Source organism: Dreissena polymorpha, chromosome 7, assembly GCF_020536995.1.
Source record: "Dreissena polymorpha isolate Duluth1 chromosome 7, UMN_Dpol_1.0, whole genome shotgun sequence".
In the NCBI taxonomy this organism is placed as follows: Eukaryota; Metazoa; Mollusca; class Bivalvia; order Myida; family Dreissenidae; genus Dreissena; species Dreissena polymorpha.
The window spans coordinates 60,262,915-60,283,063 of NC_068361.1; the positions used below are offsets into that span (position 1 = coordinate 60,262,915).

The 20,149-nt window shown below is 36.2% G+C and overlaps 1 protein-coding gene across 1 annotated transcript in view; it reads right to left on the bottom strand.

Moving 5' to 3' along the window:
• Nucleotides 1–20,149, bottom strand: part of LOC127839751 (uncharacterized) — a 136,693-nt gene that overhangs the window by 14,423 nt on the left and 102,121 nt on the right. The window contains exons 56-60 of the mRNA XM_052368137.1: nt 18,519–18,744; nt 17,539–17,717; nt 6,116–6,218; nt 3,389–3,495; nt 2,234–2,309 (exon numbers count right to left, since the gene is read on the bottom strand). Coding sequence (XP_052224097.1) covers nt 2,234–2,309; nt 3,389–3,495; nt 6,116–6,218; nt 17,539–17,717; nt 18,519–18,744 — 691 coding nt within the window. The remainder of the gene's footprint in view (nt 1–2,233; nt 2,310–3,388; nt 3,496–6,115; nt 6,219–17,538; nt 17,718–18,518; nt 18,745–20,149) is intronic.

The window sequence follows — 20,149 nt, forward strand, 5'->3', positions numbered from 1 at the left end:
CCTGCGATGCCGAGACACTGTTCGGCGGCGCTGGGAATGATGTTTCCTGATCGAACATCCCCCAGAGCGCTGGCGTGATCACTCTTTACGAGGCAATCTACGCCGAGAAACACTCGGTGAGCGTGAACTACGTCCCCTCCGATAATGATGAGGGTTAGTTGAAGTAGACGATGAGTCATACGACGACGAGCCCGAGGTGGAGGAGTAGCCTGAAACATCAGACACTACACGTTTATGTCTGTGATTCACAGTAGAAACGCTGCTGCGTCTACCTTTGTGGAGTACTGACAAGGTAGTGTCAACATCTACGGTGACCGGAACGGTCTGTGGCACAGACCGGTACCCGGTGACCGGATCGGTCATTACATGACCGGTGACCGGACCGGTCAATGACCGGTGACTGGTTGACTGGTGACCGGACCGGTCATAGCATGACCAGTGACCGGACGGGTCAATGACCGGTGACCGGACCGGTCATAGCATGACCGGTGACCGGACCGGTGGACCGGTGACCGGTCATAGCATGACCGGTGACCGAACCGAACAATGTTGACCGGTGACCGGTGAAGTCTCCGGACCGGTCAACTGGTCGTTCCCAATGAACGGACCGGGCAAATTTTGTCCGGTGTCGTCACGGGGTTAGGACCAATGCCTGGCATCTCCCGGTGGCATATGGTCAAGATCGTGTGGTGAAAAGTCCCGACAAACGGAACTTTCCCTACTTTGATCTGAACTATGCTTGTTGCGTCCACGACTCTTGAAGGGTCAACGCTTGATGACCGTTCTGACCTGACCGTCGGGTTTATGAAAAGTGTGGGATTCTTCGGACAGAAAATTCCGGAAGAATTACGATCCTTCGGAGTGAGTAGCAATATGATAGCAGGTAATGTAATTAAGCTATTAAAAAGGGGGTTAAATGCTTGTGCATAAAGTGTCATCTTGGATTAGGATTTTCTTGGATTTGGATTAAGCGCCTTTGGACGTGCACTCTTGCATGAAAAGGGCGCTATATAAATCTGGTATAATAATAATTAGCCTGTGCAGTCCACACAGGCTAATCAGCAACAATACTTTCCGCTTTTACAGTATTTTTCGTTTGCAGAAAGTCTTCTTAGCAAAAATCCAGTTTGGGCGGAAAGTGTCGTCCCTTATTAGCATGTGCAGACTGTACAGGCTAATATGGAATGCCACTTTACGTACATGCATTCAACCCCTTTTTCACAGAGCACTGCCTAAATATATTCTGCCAGCAATGTCAGAAATATTAAAAGCACTCTATTCACAAATTTTTCTAAAAAATGAATAAGTATATGTACCTTATTTTTGCCAAAAGTGTTGGTGCCTAGAAACAACAACTTGAATTTGTTAATTCACTTACCAATATGTTTGCCAGTATTAAAATCATAACATTTTATCATTCAAATACAGAATAAAATTTGATTAATCACATTTTATCATTTATATACAGAATTAAAAAAAAAGGGCCAAAATTGTCCATTTAAAACTTAAACTAAAAGTTCTAGTCAATGTTGAAATAAATCATGCACTGGTATGCACATTGGGGGAATCTGTAAAGACATTTAGTACTGTATTAATACATGTATATTAAGTTTCTGACGTATCAAATTTCCTCATTGAATAGTGTACTTACTTGATTATAAGACATATTCACTATAAGACAAGATCCTGACCTCAGGTCCCTATTGGAGAGTATTTTACATTGCCTAGCTCACAATCGATCACAGCATAATGAAATAGTCAGCCAATCTACTATCTAAACGAAAGCAGCAGTTGATTTTTTTCAAAATGGTAAAAACTAAGTTTGGTTCTTATGGGTGCACCTATAGGACCATCGCTGAACAGGATGCCATAACATTTTCTGTCTTCTAATCAAATAAACAGGTAACATTCTTGATAGGAAATAACACGATTTTGTATTACATGATGTCATCTAGATTATGTTTTCGTAAAATCATTTTATATTTATTCCAAAGACTAAATTTCAGTCACTGGATATATTGTGAGCGTTTACTTGCCTAAAACAGAAAAGTACACAGTAATCGTGAGAAATGGAATAGCCAATACAAAAATATTATTCTGCATGAGGCAGGATAGAGTTATTCCAACCCAGTAAAAGACCCCAAAATATTTTCGCAACGCGTTTGGCTTTCAAAACCCATCACATATTATAAATAAACCTAAACAGCCTAATGAATATTTAAGTTAGCCCTACCGCAGTCTCCCTCCATTTGTCTCCTGTACCGACCACTGCAAAAATAGGGGGAAGCTTCAACTTGTGAACTGCATACCTAGAACAAACAAAACCATCTCTAAAGTAACTCATGTTTTCAAAGAAAACAGGCCACATTTTTGTTACATTTATTTGTCTTAAGAATTAAAATTAGAATTCAGGCATATTGGATGAAACTCCTTATTTCCATGACTGTTTATTTCACTTGCTTAGTATTCTTCTTCTAATCAACTACTATATTTTTTCTGTGGGTAGGACAAAACACTTATATATTTATATCTGCAACTGCAAGAAAATATGTTGAATACATGTACATACATACAAATAAACAAAACATTATTATAAGTAATTTAGTCTATTTTTTATAGTATGCTTTCAGGGGTGTTCCAGAAAAATAAAAGTGCTTTTAAACAGGCAATTCATTATTTTAAACAGTAAAAAATTAAAACATAATGTGAAAAAAAACAGTGAGTAAATAATTTTCACAGAATTTTTTACTTAACTGTTTTACAGCAAAATGATTTGAATGTTTAAATGTCATGACATTGTTATTCCCACAAATTCTTCTGTTTAAACGTTTCAAAAAGCAAAAAAAAAATGGTGGAAAGTAAATGAAAATAATGAATTTGTCTGATTTGTCCCTTTTAATTACAACCCATATTATAATCTACCAAAACCTCTGTGAAAATATATGAGCCTTCAGTGCTCTGGAAAAACAGTCCGCACAGGCTAATCTGGAATGACACTTGCCTCTTTTATGGTATTTTTCGTTTAAAGAAGTCTCTTCAAACAAAAACTCCAGTTTAGCCGGACTGCAGAGGCTATATTTAATTATCTGGGACGCCACTTTTTGCACATGCATTAAGCCCTGTTTTCCCAGAGAGAGGCTCACATGGAAATCTTGTTAAATCGATCGTTAACCCTTTGCATGCTTGGAAATTTGTCTTCTGCTAAAATGTCGTCTGCTGAATTTCTAAAATTAGCATTTTCTTCGATTTTTTTCAAAGAATACTATCAGAACAGCAAACAGTTTGGATCCTGATGAGACGCCAAGTGCTGTGGCGTCTCATCTGGATCCAAACTGTTTGCAAAGGCCTTCAAAATTCGGTTCCCGCACTAAAAGGGTTAAGCTCCTACCTGAACTCAGTGTTACACGTAGGAGACTCTGTGTACTCGTCAGACACGCACACTATCACCACCTTTGCTTGAAGTAACCCTTCAGCTATATCCTCTATGAGACCATTCTAAAGTAGTAGAATCATAGTATGTATTGTATAGAGCAAAAAACGGACTAAATCATAGTACATATAGGGCAAAAACATCCAAAATCATAAAAAGTATAGGGTGAAAACAGACAAAAACATAGAATGTATAGGGCAAAAATAGACAAAATTGTAGTTTGTGTAGGGTGAAAATATGCCAAGCATAGTATGTAGATAAGATACAATCAAGCTAAAAATAATTAGGTTTACTTAACCCTTTCAGTGCGGGAACCGAATTTTGAAGGCCTTTGCCTTAAAGTTTGGATCCAGATGAGACGCCACAGAACCTGGCGTCTCATCAGGATCCAAACTGTTTGCTATTCTGATAATATTCTTTGAAAAAAATCGAAGAAAATGCTAGTTTTAGAAATTCAGCAGACGACATTTTAGCAGACGACAAATTTCTCAGCATGCAAAGGGTTAAATGAAACTAAGTATATAAGCAACAATCTGTGAAAAGGGGTTTTTATGTTTGTGAGTTCAAGTCCCCATTCGCGGAAAAGATCGTTGTCTTGCATATTAATCGTAAAGCAAAAAATAAACTTTACATAAATTCATTGAAATGTATTTTTTATCGAGGTTGACATCGAAAACCTGGTCAAAATCGGTTTTGAATCAATAAAATAATATATACATGATCATGAATACATGCAATAGGCAAAAATCAATGCAGTGTCGCGAGTTATGCAATTATATCTATCTTTAGCTCTCGCTAAGCATAATTAGCATACATGTATGGAAGATAAATACATAAATTTAGCAAAAACGTAGCGTTGCAACTCAGTTTCTGTTTGTAACAGATGTATCTGCATTTGTTCTTACCTTCTCTCCGCAAAATTCGCCATTATCCGCAATTTTGTTTGTTTAGGTTTCAATTAATGTGTCGAATCATGAATATTAATTAGGTCGTTTTAGTACTTTACCGTACACGACCTCAAAATAAAAATTGCTATATTGTTTGTTTTCAACCGATTTTAACCAGATTTCCAGTGATATCCTCAACAAGAGATGTGTTCGTCAGAAACACAATGCCCCCTATTGCGCCGCTTTGATTATTATTTTTTACCTTTGACCTTCAAGGATGACCTTGAACTTCCACCACTCAAAATGTGCAGCTTCAATGAGAATGCCGCTTAAAAATTATTATTTTTGACCTTAGACCTTGAAGGATGACCTTGACCTTGAAGGATGACCTTGACCTTAAACTTCCACCACTCAAAATGTGCAACTTCATGATAATGCCTCTTTGATTTTTTTATTTTATTTTTGACCTTTGACCTTGAAGGATGACCTTGACCAATGACCTTGACCTGCCACCACTAAAAATGTGCAGCTTCATGAGAAGGCCGCTTTGAAAAAAAATAAATAAATGACCTTTGACCTTGAAGGATGACCTTGACCTTGAACATCCACCACTCAAAATGTGCAGCTTCGTGAGATACACGTGCATGCCAAATATCAAGTTGCTATCTTCAATATTGAAAAAGTTATGGCCAATATTAAAGTTTTCGGACATACAGACGCCATATATTTGACATTTGACCTTAAAGGATGACCTTGACCTTCACCTTTCACCACTGAAAATGTGCAGCTCCATGAGAAACACATGCATGCCAAATATCAAGTTGCTATCTTCAATAGTGAAAAAGTTATGGCCAATATTAAAGTTTTCGGACGGACAGACGCCATATATTTGACATTTGACCTTGAAGGATGACCTTGACCTTAACCTTTCACCACTGAAAATGTGCAGCTCCATGAGATGCACATGCATGCCAAATATCAAGTTGCTATCTTCAATATTGAAAAAGTTATGGCCAATGTAAAAGTTTTCGGACGGACAGACGCCATATATTTGACATTTTACCTTGAAGGATGACCTTCACCTTTCACCACTCAAAATGTTCAGCTCCATGAGATACACATGCATGCCAAATATCAAGTTGCTATCTTCAATAGTGAAAAAGTTACGGCCAATGTTAAAGTTTTTGGACGGACGAACAGACGCCACATATTAGACATTTGTCCTTGAGGGATGACCTTTACCTTCACCTTTCACCACTCAAAATGTGCAGCTCAGTGAGATGCACATGCATGCCAAATATCAAGTTGCTATCTTTAATATTGAAAAAGTTATGGCCAATGTTAAAGTTTTCGGACGGACAGACGCCATAATTTTGACATCTGACCTTAAAGGATGACCTTGACCTTGACTTTTCACCACTCAAAATGTGCAGCTCCATGAGATACACATGCATGCCAATTATCTTCAATAGTGAAAAAGTTATGGCAAATGTTAAACTTTTTTTCGGATGGACGGACAGACTGACTGACATACTGACACACTGACGGACAGTTCAACTGATATATGCCACCCTACCAGGGGCATAATAAAAACACGTTTTCTTACGATTCTGCCCATTTATATCTCCGCGAACCATGACTTTAAGTGTGGTCTGAGACTGGCCTGTGCAGTCCACACAGGCTAATCAGGAACAACAATTTCCGCCTAAACAGACTGCGCAGACTAATCTGGTACAACACTTAACGCACATGCATTAAACCCCTTATTTACATAGCGAGGCTCATAAGTATCTGTTACCATGCCAACGCGTTCCTCATCAATCCAGCAGGGTATACCCTGATCCTCCAGGTATCCTTTCAGTTCACGAGGATCCTCCTCCCCTAGGGCCCCTGGCAGCTCCCTGTGGAACCCAACAAACCATTGAGTACAATTATCTGTCACTGATTTCTGGAGATAAAATTATAAAAATAATAAAATAATAATAAATAATCCCTGACTTGGGAAAACAGGGCTAAATGCATGTGCATAAAGTAGCGTTCCAGATTAGCCTATGCACAGGCTAATCTGTGATGACACTTTTGCTTACACATGATTTTTGTTTAGAATATATAATTCCTTTAAATGAAAAACAATCATAAAAGCCAAAAGTGTTTTCCCTGATTAGCTTGTGTAGGCTGCACAGGCTAATCTAGGACAACACTTGATGCACAACAATCAAGCCCCTCAACAATCAAGCCCCACAACAATCAAGCCCCACAACAATCAAGCCCCACAACAATCAAGCCCCCTTTTTATGCCCCCCTTTGAAGAAGAGGGGGTATATTGCTTTGCACATGTCGGTCTTTCGGTCGGTCCGTCCACCAGGTGGTTTCCGGATGATAACTCAAGAACGCTTGGGCCTAGGATCATGAAACTTCATAGGTACATTGATCATGACTGGCAGATGACCCCTATCGATTTTGAGGTCACTAAGTCAAAGGTCAAAGTCACGGTGACCCGAAATAGTAAAATGGTTTCCGGATGATAACTCAAGAACGCTTAGGCCTAGGATAATGAAACTTAATAGGTAGATTGATCATGACTCGCAGATAATCCATATTGATTTTCAGGTCACTAGGTCAAAGGTCAAGGTCACAGTGACCCAAAATAGTTAAATGGTTTCCGGATGATAACTCAAGAACGCTTAGGCCTAAGATTATGAAACTTTATAGGTAGATTGATCATGACTCGCAGATGACCCCTATTGATTTTCAGGTCACTAGGTCAAAGTCACTGTGACCCAAAATAGTAAAATGGTTTCCAGATGATAACTCAAGAACGCTTATGCCTAGGATCATGAAACTTGATAGGTAGATTGATAATGGCTGGCAGATGACCCCTTTCGATTTTCAGGTCACTAGGTCAAAGGTCAAGGTCACAGTGACCAGAAATAGTAAAATTGTTTCCGGATGATAACTCAAGAACGCTTATGCCTAGGATCATGAAATTTCATAGGTACATTGATCATGACTCGCAGATGACCCCTATTGATTTTCAGGTCACTAGGTCAAAGGCCAAGGTCACGGTGACCCCAAATAGTAAAATGGTTTCCGGATGATAACTCAAGAACGCTTGTGCCTAGGATCATGAAACTTGATAGGTAGATTGATCATGACTCGCAGTTGACCCCTATTGATTTTCAGGTCACTATATCAATGGTCAAGGTCATGGTAACCTGATATAGTAAAATGGTTTCCAGATGATAACTCAAGAACGCTAATGGCAACGATCATGAAACTTCATAGGTACATTGATCATGACTTGCAGATGATCCCTATTGATTTTGAGGTCACTAGGTCAAAGGTCAAGGTCATGGTGACCCGAAATAGTAAAATGGTTTCCGGATGATAACTCAAGAACGCTTATGCCTAGGATCACGAAACTTCATAGGTACATTGATCATGACTCGCAGATGACCCCTATCGATTTTAAGGTCACTAGGTCAAAGGTCAAGGTGACCCGAAATAGTAAAATGGTTTTTGGATGATAACTGAAGAACGCTTATTCCAAGGATCATGAAACTTGATAGGTAGATTGATCATGACTCGCAGATGACCCCTATTGATTTTCAGGTCACTAGGTCAAAGGTCAAGGTCACGGTGACCCGAAATAGTAAAATGGTTTCCGGATGATAACTCAAGAACGCTTATGGCTGGGATCTTGAAACTTCATAGGTACATTGATCATGACTGGCAGATGAACCCCTATTTATTTTCAGGTCACTAGGTCAAAGGTCAAGGTCACAGTGACAAAAAACATATCCACACAATGGCTGTCACTACAATGGAGAGCCCATATGGGGGGCATGCATGTTTTACAAACAGCCCTTGTTTCCTAGAGCAAGGCTCATAGATAGTTTTTGTATCCTCTGACTTTGTGACATAAAGGAAGTACTTCGATCAGTGATGGAGCATATAAATAGCATAGGTCTTAAGACTATTTAATATATCAACTTGAAACTTCATAGGTACATTGATCCCATGAAACTTCATAGGTACATAGATCCATGAAACTTCATAGGTACATAGATCCCATGAAACTTCATAGGTACATAGATCCCATGAAACTTCATAGGTACATAGATCCCATGAAACTTCATAGGTACATACCGTATACGTGCGCTTATAAGACGCATTTTTAAGACTCAAATTAATAAGTTAAAGTGGGAGTCGCGTCTTATAAGCGAGATACTTGTGAAAATAAGGGAAATTTTTCAAAATATAGAGTTTACTGGGCTTACGCTGGCCAAGTTGGACACTTGTCAATTGTTTTGAATCATCGCGGCAGCCATTTGCATTTTCTCTAAAGTCTGTATTTGCCCGTACCGTGTATCGGAACGCTATTAGTCCGAGAGCCCACGGGTGTTTATTGCAAGTTTTGAGGCCAAGATTTTTTTTTGTATATTTGAAAATGGTATTTTATATCCTTCCAGAAAACCCATTTCTTAAGTGTCACAGCCGTATATATCTATGATTTTTTTGGTAAAATCACTCAAAATCGAAAGTTTTTCTGCTGATTTCTGGAATAATTAAATAAATACACATTTTCAGTCATGCGAATTAACCCAGGGTTTCCGTTTTGGGGGTTTAAAATAGGTATCAGAGACCTTTTCGATAATTCAGTGAAAAAAATATTATTTTCCAGGTATTTTATTTTTAAAAGTTAAAAACCACAAAAATTCTCATTTTTTTAGCCGAATTTGCCCATTTTTCAATTTTTAATTCTGCAAATTCTTTTTACAAAGTTAACAATTTCCAACATATTTGTCTAATTAGTGTTTTAAAAACACACATATGGCCTCCTTGTTTCATTCCAACAACGACTTTTTTTGATCAGCATCTATTAGTGATTTTGGGGGGAAATGAAAAATATCATTCACATAACTGCTGATTTCTGGAATAATTCGATTTAATTAGATTTATAAAACATGTGATCATTATAACAATCAAATATTGTTCGCATATATACAATTGCACTCTAAACAAACCATGCAATAATCGCAGAGTGATTTTAGGTTAAAACCACTATTTTTTTTACAGTTTATGTAGGTTAAAAACCACTAAATTTTAACTAGTTTAGCTGTTTTAGTCCATTTTTCAGGTTTTAGTTCATCGAATTTTTACTCTACTGAAATAATGTTCAACATATTAGTCTAAATACTGTATTAAAAACACACAAAAGGTTCTCCTGATTTAATTCAAACATGAACATTTGTTAATGAAGAATTTTAGTGAGATTTCAGGAACAATAAACGAAATCAAACACAAAACTGCTTATTTTTGGAATAATTTGATATAGTTAGATTTAAAAGACATGTGATCACGATAATAATAAGCACTCTTCGTCTTTGTACATATGCGTATAACATAGCTCAAAACAAAACATTTCAATGAGTACAGTGTACTTGTAGGTTAAAAACCACTAAATTTTTAATATATTCTTTCTTTTTGAGTCAATTCACCTGATTTATTTCAGCGGTTTTCATACCCACTGCAAATTTCGAAATTTATCTGCTGACATTTTAAATGATCTAACATTGCTTAAATATGCCCTTTAACATATTCAGTATTTTCAGTTAAACATAATCTAATGTATTGATATTAGTGTTTATAGGTTGAAAAAGGACCACTTGGTCCTTTTAACGACTTTCTTGATTTATTACAATACTTTGTTACGGAACGCAAAAATCTGTACTATATGTTATACATTTACAGTATCATTATAAACAAAACATTTACTAACATTTTATGTCACACAACTGTTACATGTAACAACATTTGGCATGAAAATCAAACAATTATTTAATTTCATCTAAGACATTAACCATACTTTATGTACATAATAAATTATTATATTTCATACATGTACTGTTTTTCATGTTCACACATCTACTAGAATTTATCACGAACAATTCTTATCAACATGAAACAATAGTTTAACTACGTATACTTTATTTTATTTTTTTATTTTTTTTAACAACATTTGTCACGAAAATCAAACAATTATTTAATTTCATCTAGACATTAAACATACTTTGTATACATGATAAATTATCATATTTTATACATGTACTGTTTTTATGTACACACATCTACTAGCATTTATCACGCACAATTCTTATCAACATAAAACAATAGTATAACTACGTATACTTTCAATAAATATATTTTTTTAACTAAAATGTATTTACAAAGTAAATAATGACGAACATTATAATTGTCATCCGGCCTTGTTATGTACTAAGTATGTGTACATCATAAATCTTTCACATGACTAAAAGCAACCATTTCCATATTCATCTATGTGTAAGTAAAGTCATCCAGTTTAGCTAGTACATTTAAGCAAATGCCAAAACATGATTATTCATGCTAATATTTCATTGTTGTATTAATCAGTATTTGAACAATCTTCGTCATCACCATCGATATCATCAATCTCCAACTCAACTTCATCAGTGTCATCTGGCTCATCAACGCTCTCCGAAAGCACACGTTCAATGTCTGTAGGTAATTGTGGTCCAGAAAACCACTTCAACTTAAAGTATCCATCATCTTCCAACCATCCATTTTCTGTTGGATCCAATTCCAGAAGGACTGCCTTGTGAGCATGCCGCCAAATATACGACACCAAATTTGTCTGTAGTAGCTTTTGGTGTAAAACAGGTTTTGAAGGAGGTAGAAGAGTTGCATCTGCACCTTTAATTTTACCGAGTGGTTGTGCTTCATCAGTTGGTGCAAACTTTGTTCGGAAGATGGAGTATCTGACACTTTCAACATCACATAATCCTGGCTTCCCATACATCGCACAAACAAATGACTCAATAGTACTCTCTGTTTCTGGTGTAACTTCCTGACTTTCTCCAAGGGCAGCAAATGCTTTCTGGAATAATGTAGACTTCTCGACAAGAGAGAATGGCCTAACCTTTCCCTTGCGGACAAATGCTGCAGTGTAATCGCAGCCTGTAAAAGCATGCACTGCAGGTAAGGCATCACAAATACTTTGCCCAAGGACGGATCCGAGCTTGTTGACTTCTATATATCTCCTGTTGTTACTGCTACTGAGTCCAACATCCATCCATACATTCAATGAATACTTTCCTGCATAGTTCAAAGGATAACCAAAACATCGGTGTCACTACAGCGTATGACTACATTTTGTGAGTCTTCGGTATGTTGCGCAATGTGATGAAGGTGCCAGATAATACGCGTGTCTGCTTCTTCGTGTTTACAGGCCAAATCGCCTATTTCAATGCGACTAACTGTTTCCTGGTCTGACGTGAACCTGTAACATGCCCAAAATAGAGACAACAGTCCTTCAAAAATGGTGCATATTCATTTCTCGCCCACTCTTCTGACAGGAAAACCAAAAAAGAGGTCTTGAATGACTCTGATCGCAATGCTTTATGAAATTCCTTTGGTCTTCTTTGATCTCGACCAGACACAATGAATCCACCAACAACTGCGCTACGCGATGTCCTTTCAATGTCTTTAATGGATGGATGTCTGTACGTATCACACACAAAGTCCACACGGGAAGATAAGCCGGACAATCGAGAAATTATCACCTTTGCTATCTCGGCAAATGTACTCGGCAAAGCGGTCATTGTCTGAATCAAGAACATGCCGTCAATGATAGTTGCGTCAATTCTTTGGGGTGGTTCACTTGTTATTCTGTCTTCTAGAATCTTCATTAATTTCGATTTATCTGTTTTCGTTACACTCCCATCAACATGTGCTAGGGAAAGTGGCACTGGCGTTAGTGGAAACGAGAAGATTTTCTTCAGATCTATTTCAATTGTTGTGGCCAAGTATAGCAATCGACCAAACAGATCTCTTGAACAAGTCAGTTGCCTTATGGTGTTATCCTTTCTTGTAACAGTCATTTTATTAGCACAATCTGCGAAATTCTTAACCTTCCTTCTTGGAATAGGCTTTTCAAATCGTGAGGAGTCGAGAAAGCCTCCACTTGCAAATTGTTCCATCCAGGCACTTCCCTGTTTCTCCATCGTCAATAAATCATCTGCAATATCTTTGGAAACAATCTTGCCAGTGGAGATGCAAATAAGTTCATCATTTCTGTAATCACTGCTTAATGGATTCATTCTGGTCTCGATTCCAGACACCAGCTTTTGCAAGTCGTTATTGTCGCGTTCAATACGTGACTGTTTCAGTTCTTGTGCAGGACTATCGTACGATATCATTCCTGATTTTGTGAGAAGACTATTTACAATAGTCCTTCTAGATGTCTGTGTAAGCATCCAACGTTGACGAGCACCTTCTTTAGTACTGAATGACGAAATCCCAGTTAATCTCGAGGCGGCATCTGCATTTATCGACTGCTCTAGTACAAGATCTACTGGAGAACGTGAAAACATCTTTGATGTCCGTCGAATCGTGAAAGCCCCTTTCTCTAGTTTTGGTCGTATTCCAGGATGGGTTTGGTCTATGTTAATAAGATCAAGATGGTATTATTGGCTGGTAGAAATGCAAATATCATCATTCAGCAAAGTATTCTTATCAGTCAGATTGAATTACTGAACTCATTTCATTGAAACATTACTTGTGTGACAACATTATTTTCTACAGTTCTACATTCAGGAAATGTTATTTTCATATTTCCAGGCCTTTTGAGTGATTTTCAAACATGTACCATCCTTACCCCCAAAACTGGTACTCCCATGTGAGGGTTTGAGTTCTCAATGCACAACCAGTTTGACGACCTTGACAGCAAGACCTGAAATATACAATACATGTACTGTTGTTGTTATTGTTGTAGTACAATCAATTTATGGATGGATAATTAAACAATAACATATTTGAATAGTAATGAAGAAAAATAAAAACAGAGTAAATTGAAAACATTTTTAACATAGTAATAAGACTTTGAAAAAATAACTTTTATAGGGCAAAGGCAGGTAAAAGAATTTAGAAATTTGGTGTTTTTTAACCTTTTTTAATAAGAACTAGAAACTTCATTCAACCAACCTGCATAGTTTGCTTGCTGCTGATAAACTTTGTTACTGTTCCCTTTATATCATTCAAACATTTCTGGAAAGAAAAAATAACTCTGTAGACCAAATGCGTATTTAAATTCAGAATTATAAATGATTATCTTGGCGTACATTATAGTTTCGCTAAAAAAGGCAGTCTGTCACTGGGATTTGTTATACCGTGATGATGTGAAAGATTATTTAATGACACACAATTCCACAGACAGCCTCATAGTATGACTAACGTTCAGCATGATGCCCGTAACTTTGGGAGCACCATTTAAAGTAGAATTTATCCGAAAATGTGCATATCCGTATACTATTACACTTTCTAAAAAAAATGAAAATGACCCTTCTGTACACTTTCTCTTTTTTTTTGTAAAATGCTATTCTAAGCCTTTTGTTGAAGTACTTATAGTACTGTTTTACCAAGGTATGCTGAGTTAACATGCACAGATGGTCAATATGAACTGGAAAAGTCATCAACATGTCATACACAGGAACTGTTCGATGTTTAAACATATTTCAAACAAACGGTTATACTATATAAAATTAAGCCTATAGTGTATGAAGTTTGAAATAGTACATTAATAGATAAAAAAACATTACTTACCTGAACTTATACTTGTAAATCTAGGCAAGTCCTTCTGTTTTTCATAATTTTATTTTGACCTCTGCAGACTGATCATGGCGTGTTTAAATCAAAGGGAATCAACTTTTGTAAAAGTGGTTCAAACATTAAACAGGTCAGTATTGGTCTATTTACAGGATTTTAAAGAATATATATACTATGTTACCAATGTTTGGACATAGAAATGATTGCAGTTTATTTTTATTGTAATTAGATTAATTTAATCATATCAAAAAAGGCAAAATTGTGTAAATTTCATTTTTCTCAACATTAAGCGGTTTTTAACCTATAAGCAAACTGTGCACACAATCTTGGCATAATGTAAGCATTTGATTCAATATTTTATTTTGTGTGATTTTATATACATATGTACATGAATGAACAACATTTTACCATTTATAATGATCACATGTCTAATTAATGACATTTTGGTGCAGAAACCTGCAGTTTTGCGTGTGACTTAGGTCGTCCCCCACTCCACACCCCCAATGACTTTAAAAAGACATTAAAAAAAAATTATGCACTAAAATAGGGAGACACTGTGTGCATTTTTAGAACTCAAATGAGACAGACATATTGAAAATTGTTTACATGGTAACAAAGACCGAAGAACTTTAGCTTGGAAAATGGGCAAAAACGGCTACAAATGTTAAGAATTTAGTGGTTTTTAACCTATAAGCACCATAAATGTATCGGATCTTTTCATAAAAGTGATGTTAAACATATAAATATATCTATATAGACCTGTAAAATAAATATGCGAACAATATTTGATTGTTATAATGATCACATGTCTTATAAATCTAATTAAATCAAATTATTCCAGAAATCAGCAGTTTTGTGAGTGATTTTATTCATTTCCCCCCAAAATCACTAATAGATGGTAATCAAAAAAAGTCGTTGTTGGAATTAAACAAGGAGGCCATATGTGTGTTTTTAAAACACTAATTAGACAAATATGTTGGAAATTGTTAACTTTGTAAAAAGAATTTGCAGAATTAAAAATTGAAAAATGGGCAAATTCGGCTAAAAATATGAGAATTTTTGTGGTTTTTAACTTTAAAAAAACAAAAAAACATGGAAAATTATATTTTTTTCACTAAATTATTGAAAAGGTCTCTGATACCTATTTTAAAACCCCAAATCGGAAACCCTGGGTTAATTCGCATGACTGAAAATGTGTATTTATATAATTATTCCAGAAATCAGCAGAAAAACTTTCGATTTTGAGTGATTTTACCAAAAAAATCATAGATATATACGGCTGTGACACTTAAGAAATGGGTTTTCTGGAAGGATATAAAATACCCTTTTCGAATATACAAAAAAAAATCTTGGCCTTAAAACTTGCAATAAACACCCGTGGGCTCTCGGACTATATGTTCAGTTACAGATTTACTTGAAATAAAATGTATCGTTATTGATTTTGTTTGTCTACTACTTTTTATTTGAATTTTGTTATTTTGGGGTCGTAAGGCGTTATATTGTCCATGGTTATACTTGAAAAGTTTGTATCACCCGATTGTCTGCGCGCGACGTCGTTAAATGTCATATAAATTGGACATAATAGTATACGTGTGTAAGCGGCGACACGATGCCAAACATGCTTAAAATAACAGCAAAATCAGTTCACAGCTTGAAACTGTTAATTGTTAAATGGACACGCGATTACAAGTGCTTTTACAAATTTGTATCACCTGATCGTCTTTTTTCGACGCTGTTAATTGTCAATTAAGACATAAATGGTAATAAGGGTATCGTCTGAAAATAGTTACCAGTTTGCAACTGTCAATTGTTAAATAAACACGTTCATTCAGACGACCCCCTTATGGCGATGACACCTTATTTATTAGGGACCCACGACAGCGGGAGCAAAGAGCGACCGCATGCAATTATCCACAGGTGGCTTTCTTCTTGACCCGTGATTTCACTCTATCACGCGATTGGCTAATTTTATGAAAGTAGGCATTACCTATAGACAATGGGCGTAACATTTGCATAATCAAGATAATCTATATCTGTCAATTATAGTTTTCAATACCCGTCAAACAATACAATTATATTAACAAATTACAACTACTGGAATCGTCAAAATGAAACGCAAACGAAACTCTTATTATCTCAAACTCAATGGATGGTACACAGGACGACGAGTTGTTTGATGATCTTGTGGAAAATCGCGATCAATCTGAGGATGTATCGGCCTGTGCAAAGGTTAGTGATTGCGACGATGATGATGATGATATCGGCTACTGGGTTTACGATGACAATCTCACTAGTGAGGAATTCTACGAACTGTTTGGTGAAAGTGATGATGAGGATTTCGAAGGATTTTAAGATGACTGATACGATCAATTACGAACGTAATATGTTTGAAATTGTTATGGCAAATTGATTAAATACGCAATTGTTAGAAATTGTGTTAATTTGAAAATTATTTTTAATGTATGAATAATACTTGAAAATAAATTAAAACCTACTTATATATCATGAAATAAACAAATATTATTTACTTTGTTGTTTGATTGTTTTATTTTTCGGACTTGCGTGAATTACTAATTGTATGCAGCGCGAGTTTGAAAATTCTCAATGTGTTTCTTATTGATTTTCTTCAACATTCTGCCGTTTTTCGGCCGATGATACGTCAAAATTTGACCGCGTCTTACACGCGGGTCAGTCTTAAATCCACCGATTATAAAGTCCGAAATCGGGGTGCGTCTTATAAGCAAGGGCGTCTTATAAGCGCACGTATACGGTAGATCCCATGAAACTTCATAGGTACATAGATCCCATGAAACTTCATAGGTACATAGATCCCATGAAACTTCATAGGTACATAGATCCCATGAAACTTCATAGGTACATAGATCCATGAAACTTTATAGGTACATAGATCCCATGAAACTTCATAGGTACATAGATCCCATTGAAACTTTATAGGTACATAGATCCCATTAACCCTTTACCACTTAGATACATATTTTGACCCATTTTTGTCCCTCAGAAATTTTAATTCAATTAAAGACCTTTCTTACTAGATCAAAATTTTAAAGGGTTCATTTCCAACACTTAAATACTAATGAGTAGCAGACAGCATGAAACCATGACCAAGATACTCGCAGGGTGTGCTGGTTTTATGCTGTTTGCACATAGCCATTTTCACTTTGCTAAAAGGGTTAAGACGAATTGCAGCATCTCATGACTGTGCAGTTGTTGTTGTAAAGAAAATTGTAAAACCACTAAAGCTTTCAATATGAAAATTCATTAGGGGATAGACTTCATTGAGGGGAAGTTCACTGAACAGGAATCTTTGCCACACATCTCACAAATAAAATAGCCAATATCTATGCAATGCAACAAAGCCAACAATTTGACTGCATGTTTCCATTTTCCTTAGAAGTAATTTTGTATTACCTCTCTGTGCATGGGGAAACATGAAATCTGATGCAAGATTATAAAACACTATTCTACCTTATCCCAAGGGTGGCTGCATGTTGTGAGTTAACCCATAAGTAGCTGAAGAACAAATATGAGGGAAGGTTATACATCACTATACTGTACCTTGTTCCAAGAGTGACTGCTTGTTGCGAGTTAACCCATGAATAACTGAAGAACACCTCTGGGTGGGGAATGGATTTGTCACGCAATCTGATGTCCATCTTTTTCTCAAGTGTTTTCATGAGCTCTTCAAACTTTGATTCGTAATGCGACAACTTTGACTTGATCATGTTGATGTATAACTGGATATTTATGAATGAACATTTTATTATAATTTTATTCACAAATATGCAGTTGATGCACTGCAATTTATAGTCTATCATTAACCCTTTCAGTGCGTGAACCGAATTTTGAAGGCCTTTGCAAACAGTTTGGATCCAGATGAGACGCCACAGAACGTGGCGTCTCATCAGGATCCAAACTGTTTGCTATTCTGATAGTATTCTTTGAAAAAAAATCCAAGAAAATGCTAATTTTAGAAATTCAGCAGACGACATTTTAGCAGAAGACAAATTACCCAGCATGCAAAGGGTTAAATCTGTTTATTACTGGTATCATCTATACATGTGACTGGCTGTGTACAATAAGTCCATACTGATAAATTTAAATACATTGTCAAACAGGATAATGCTGTTTGTTTATCTGTCTGAACAGTGGATTGAAAATTTGCTTGAGCGTAAAACAAGTTTGACATTTTTTTATTCCTTACAGGAACATTTATTCAATTAACTTAATACATTGTGATGATATTGTCATATCGGATTCATTTTGAAATTGTTGACAAAATTTACAAGGTCTAAGCCATTAACTTTATGATGAGATTGATTACATGTGGTTAGCTATTTTAAGTTGTTTTTAGAGGGTGAGTCTGAAATAATCTGACCCTTGTGAATACAGTACAGGTCCTGAGATATAAACAATCTTACCAGTTTGAAATTTTTTCTTACTGTCTTTATAAACAAATATCAAGTAGACAGATCAATGGCCCAACTTTAACACAAACATAATATCCTAAACTTTTTGACAGAAGTAATAATTTGTACCTCATCTGGAATGAGGATCCCAAAAGCCGTTTTCTCAAAGTCGAAATTATCGCCAATGGCAACGCAGACTATTGTTTTGTTGAGTGACTTCTTGGCGTACTTGAAGATGTTCACACATTCCTCGGTCTGGGCGTAGTTCATGGATACAAAGGCGAGGAAGACCTTTGACTCTATCAGTGCTCTCGCCATTTCATCAGTTGAGCCGCCGGATTTTGTGTGGACAAAACTGATAAAAATGTACTGACATAATTAATTCCTAATGAGTTTGAGGTTTCAAAACATCAAATATACTTCTGGGATATAAATAAGAATTTTCCGACACAAAAAAAGATAATGTCATTGTCAAGAAGATTTAGAAAACAAGAGATGTGTTTATCAGAAACACAATGCCCCCTACTGCGCTGCTTTGATATATTAATTGTTTTTTTATCATTTGGCAGGTACAGATAATTATCTCCCTTTGAAGCTTATTACTTCCCTTGGACATATTTTTTTTACCTTTGACCTTGAAGGATGACATTGACCTTGACATTTTACCACTCAAAATGTGCAGCTCCATGAGATACACATGCATGCCAAAAAACAAGTTGCTATCTGAAGGGACATAGAAGTTACTAGCATTGTTCGAAACCAAAACGCAGAAACCTAAACGCAAAGTGTGACGGAAAGACAGACGGTCCGATCACTATATGCCCTCCTTTGGGGGCATAACAAATCTGTAGGTGTCCATGTAGCCATAAACTAGTGTATTGAACATACATTAAGGACTGCTATTAAATCTTTATAGCCATTTCAGCAGCGCCACGAAAAAGGGTCTTATGTGGCCAGCTGAGGTCCTGACCAGTTAGCGCATTTGCCAAGTCAGGAGCTAACCTGTCTGCTAACACTACAACATCTTTCGTGAATTTATAGCGTAGAGGGAAGCTTCTGACCCGACTGCTCTGGCCACAATGGTATAAGGCCCATATTCACATGATGTTGCTCATAAAAAATAGTCAGTTCTGAATTTCCTTCAGAATGAGGTAACATTTTTTGGAAATGGAGTTGTTATGTAAACATGACATGGACAGTATTGTATACAATACAGAAATTATAAAAAGAGAAATACCTATTATGTTCATACACTGAAATAATTTGAAAACTTTTAAGCATTAAGTAGAAACAAGAGCTTGTCACAGTAGTGCCAAATCCCCGCCGAAATGTGTTTGCTTGTATGAGAACATTTGTTTTAGAGAGTAGAATAATATTTGTAAAACATGGCACCTGTGTCATCTATTTATATTTCTAGGATCAATTAGTTATATAGTGTTGGAGTTATGCTGTAGAGAATAAAATATAGGGAAATGAAAAAAGGGAGTTAATTAAAAAACTATGGCCGATAGAGTTATGGTTCATGTTCACTGCACTTCACCTAGTTGCCATCTGTTTATAAAAAAACTAAGGTTGATAGAGTTATGGTTCTTACCGGTAGTCAATGCACTTCTCCTACTTGCCATCTGTTTATATTTTAAGTTTCGAGTAAATCCCTTAAGTAGTTTTAAAGTTATGCTTCGGACAAAAATTTACTATCAAATTAAATAAAAGGAGATAATTAAAAAAACTAAGGTAGACAGAGTTATGGTTCTTAGTCA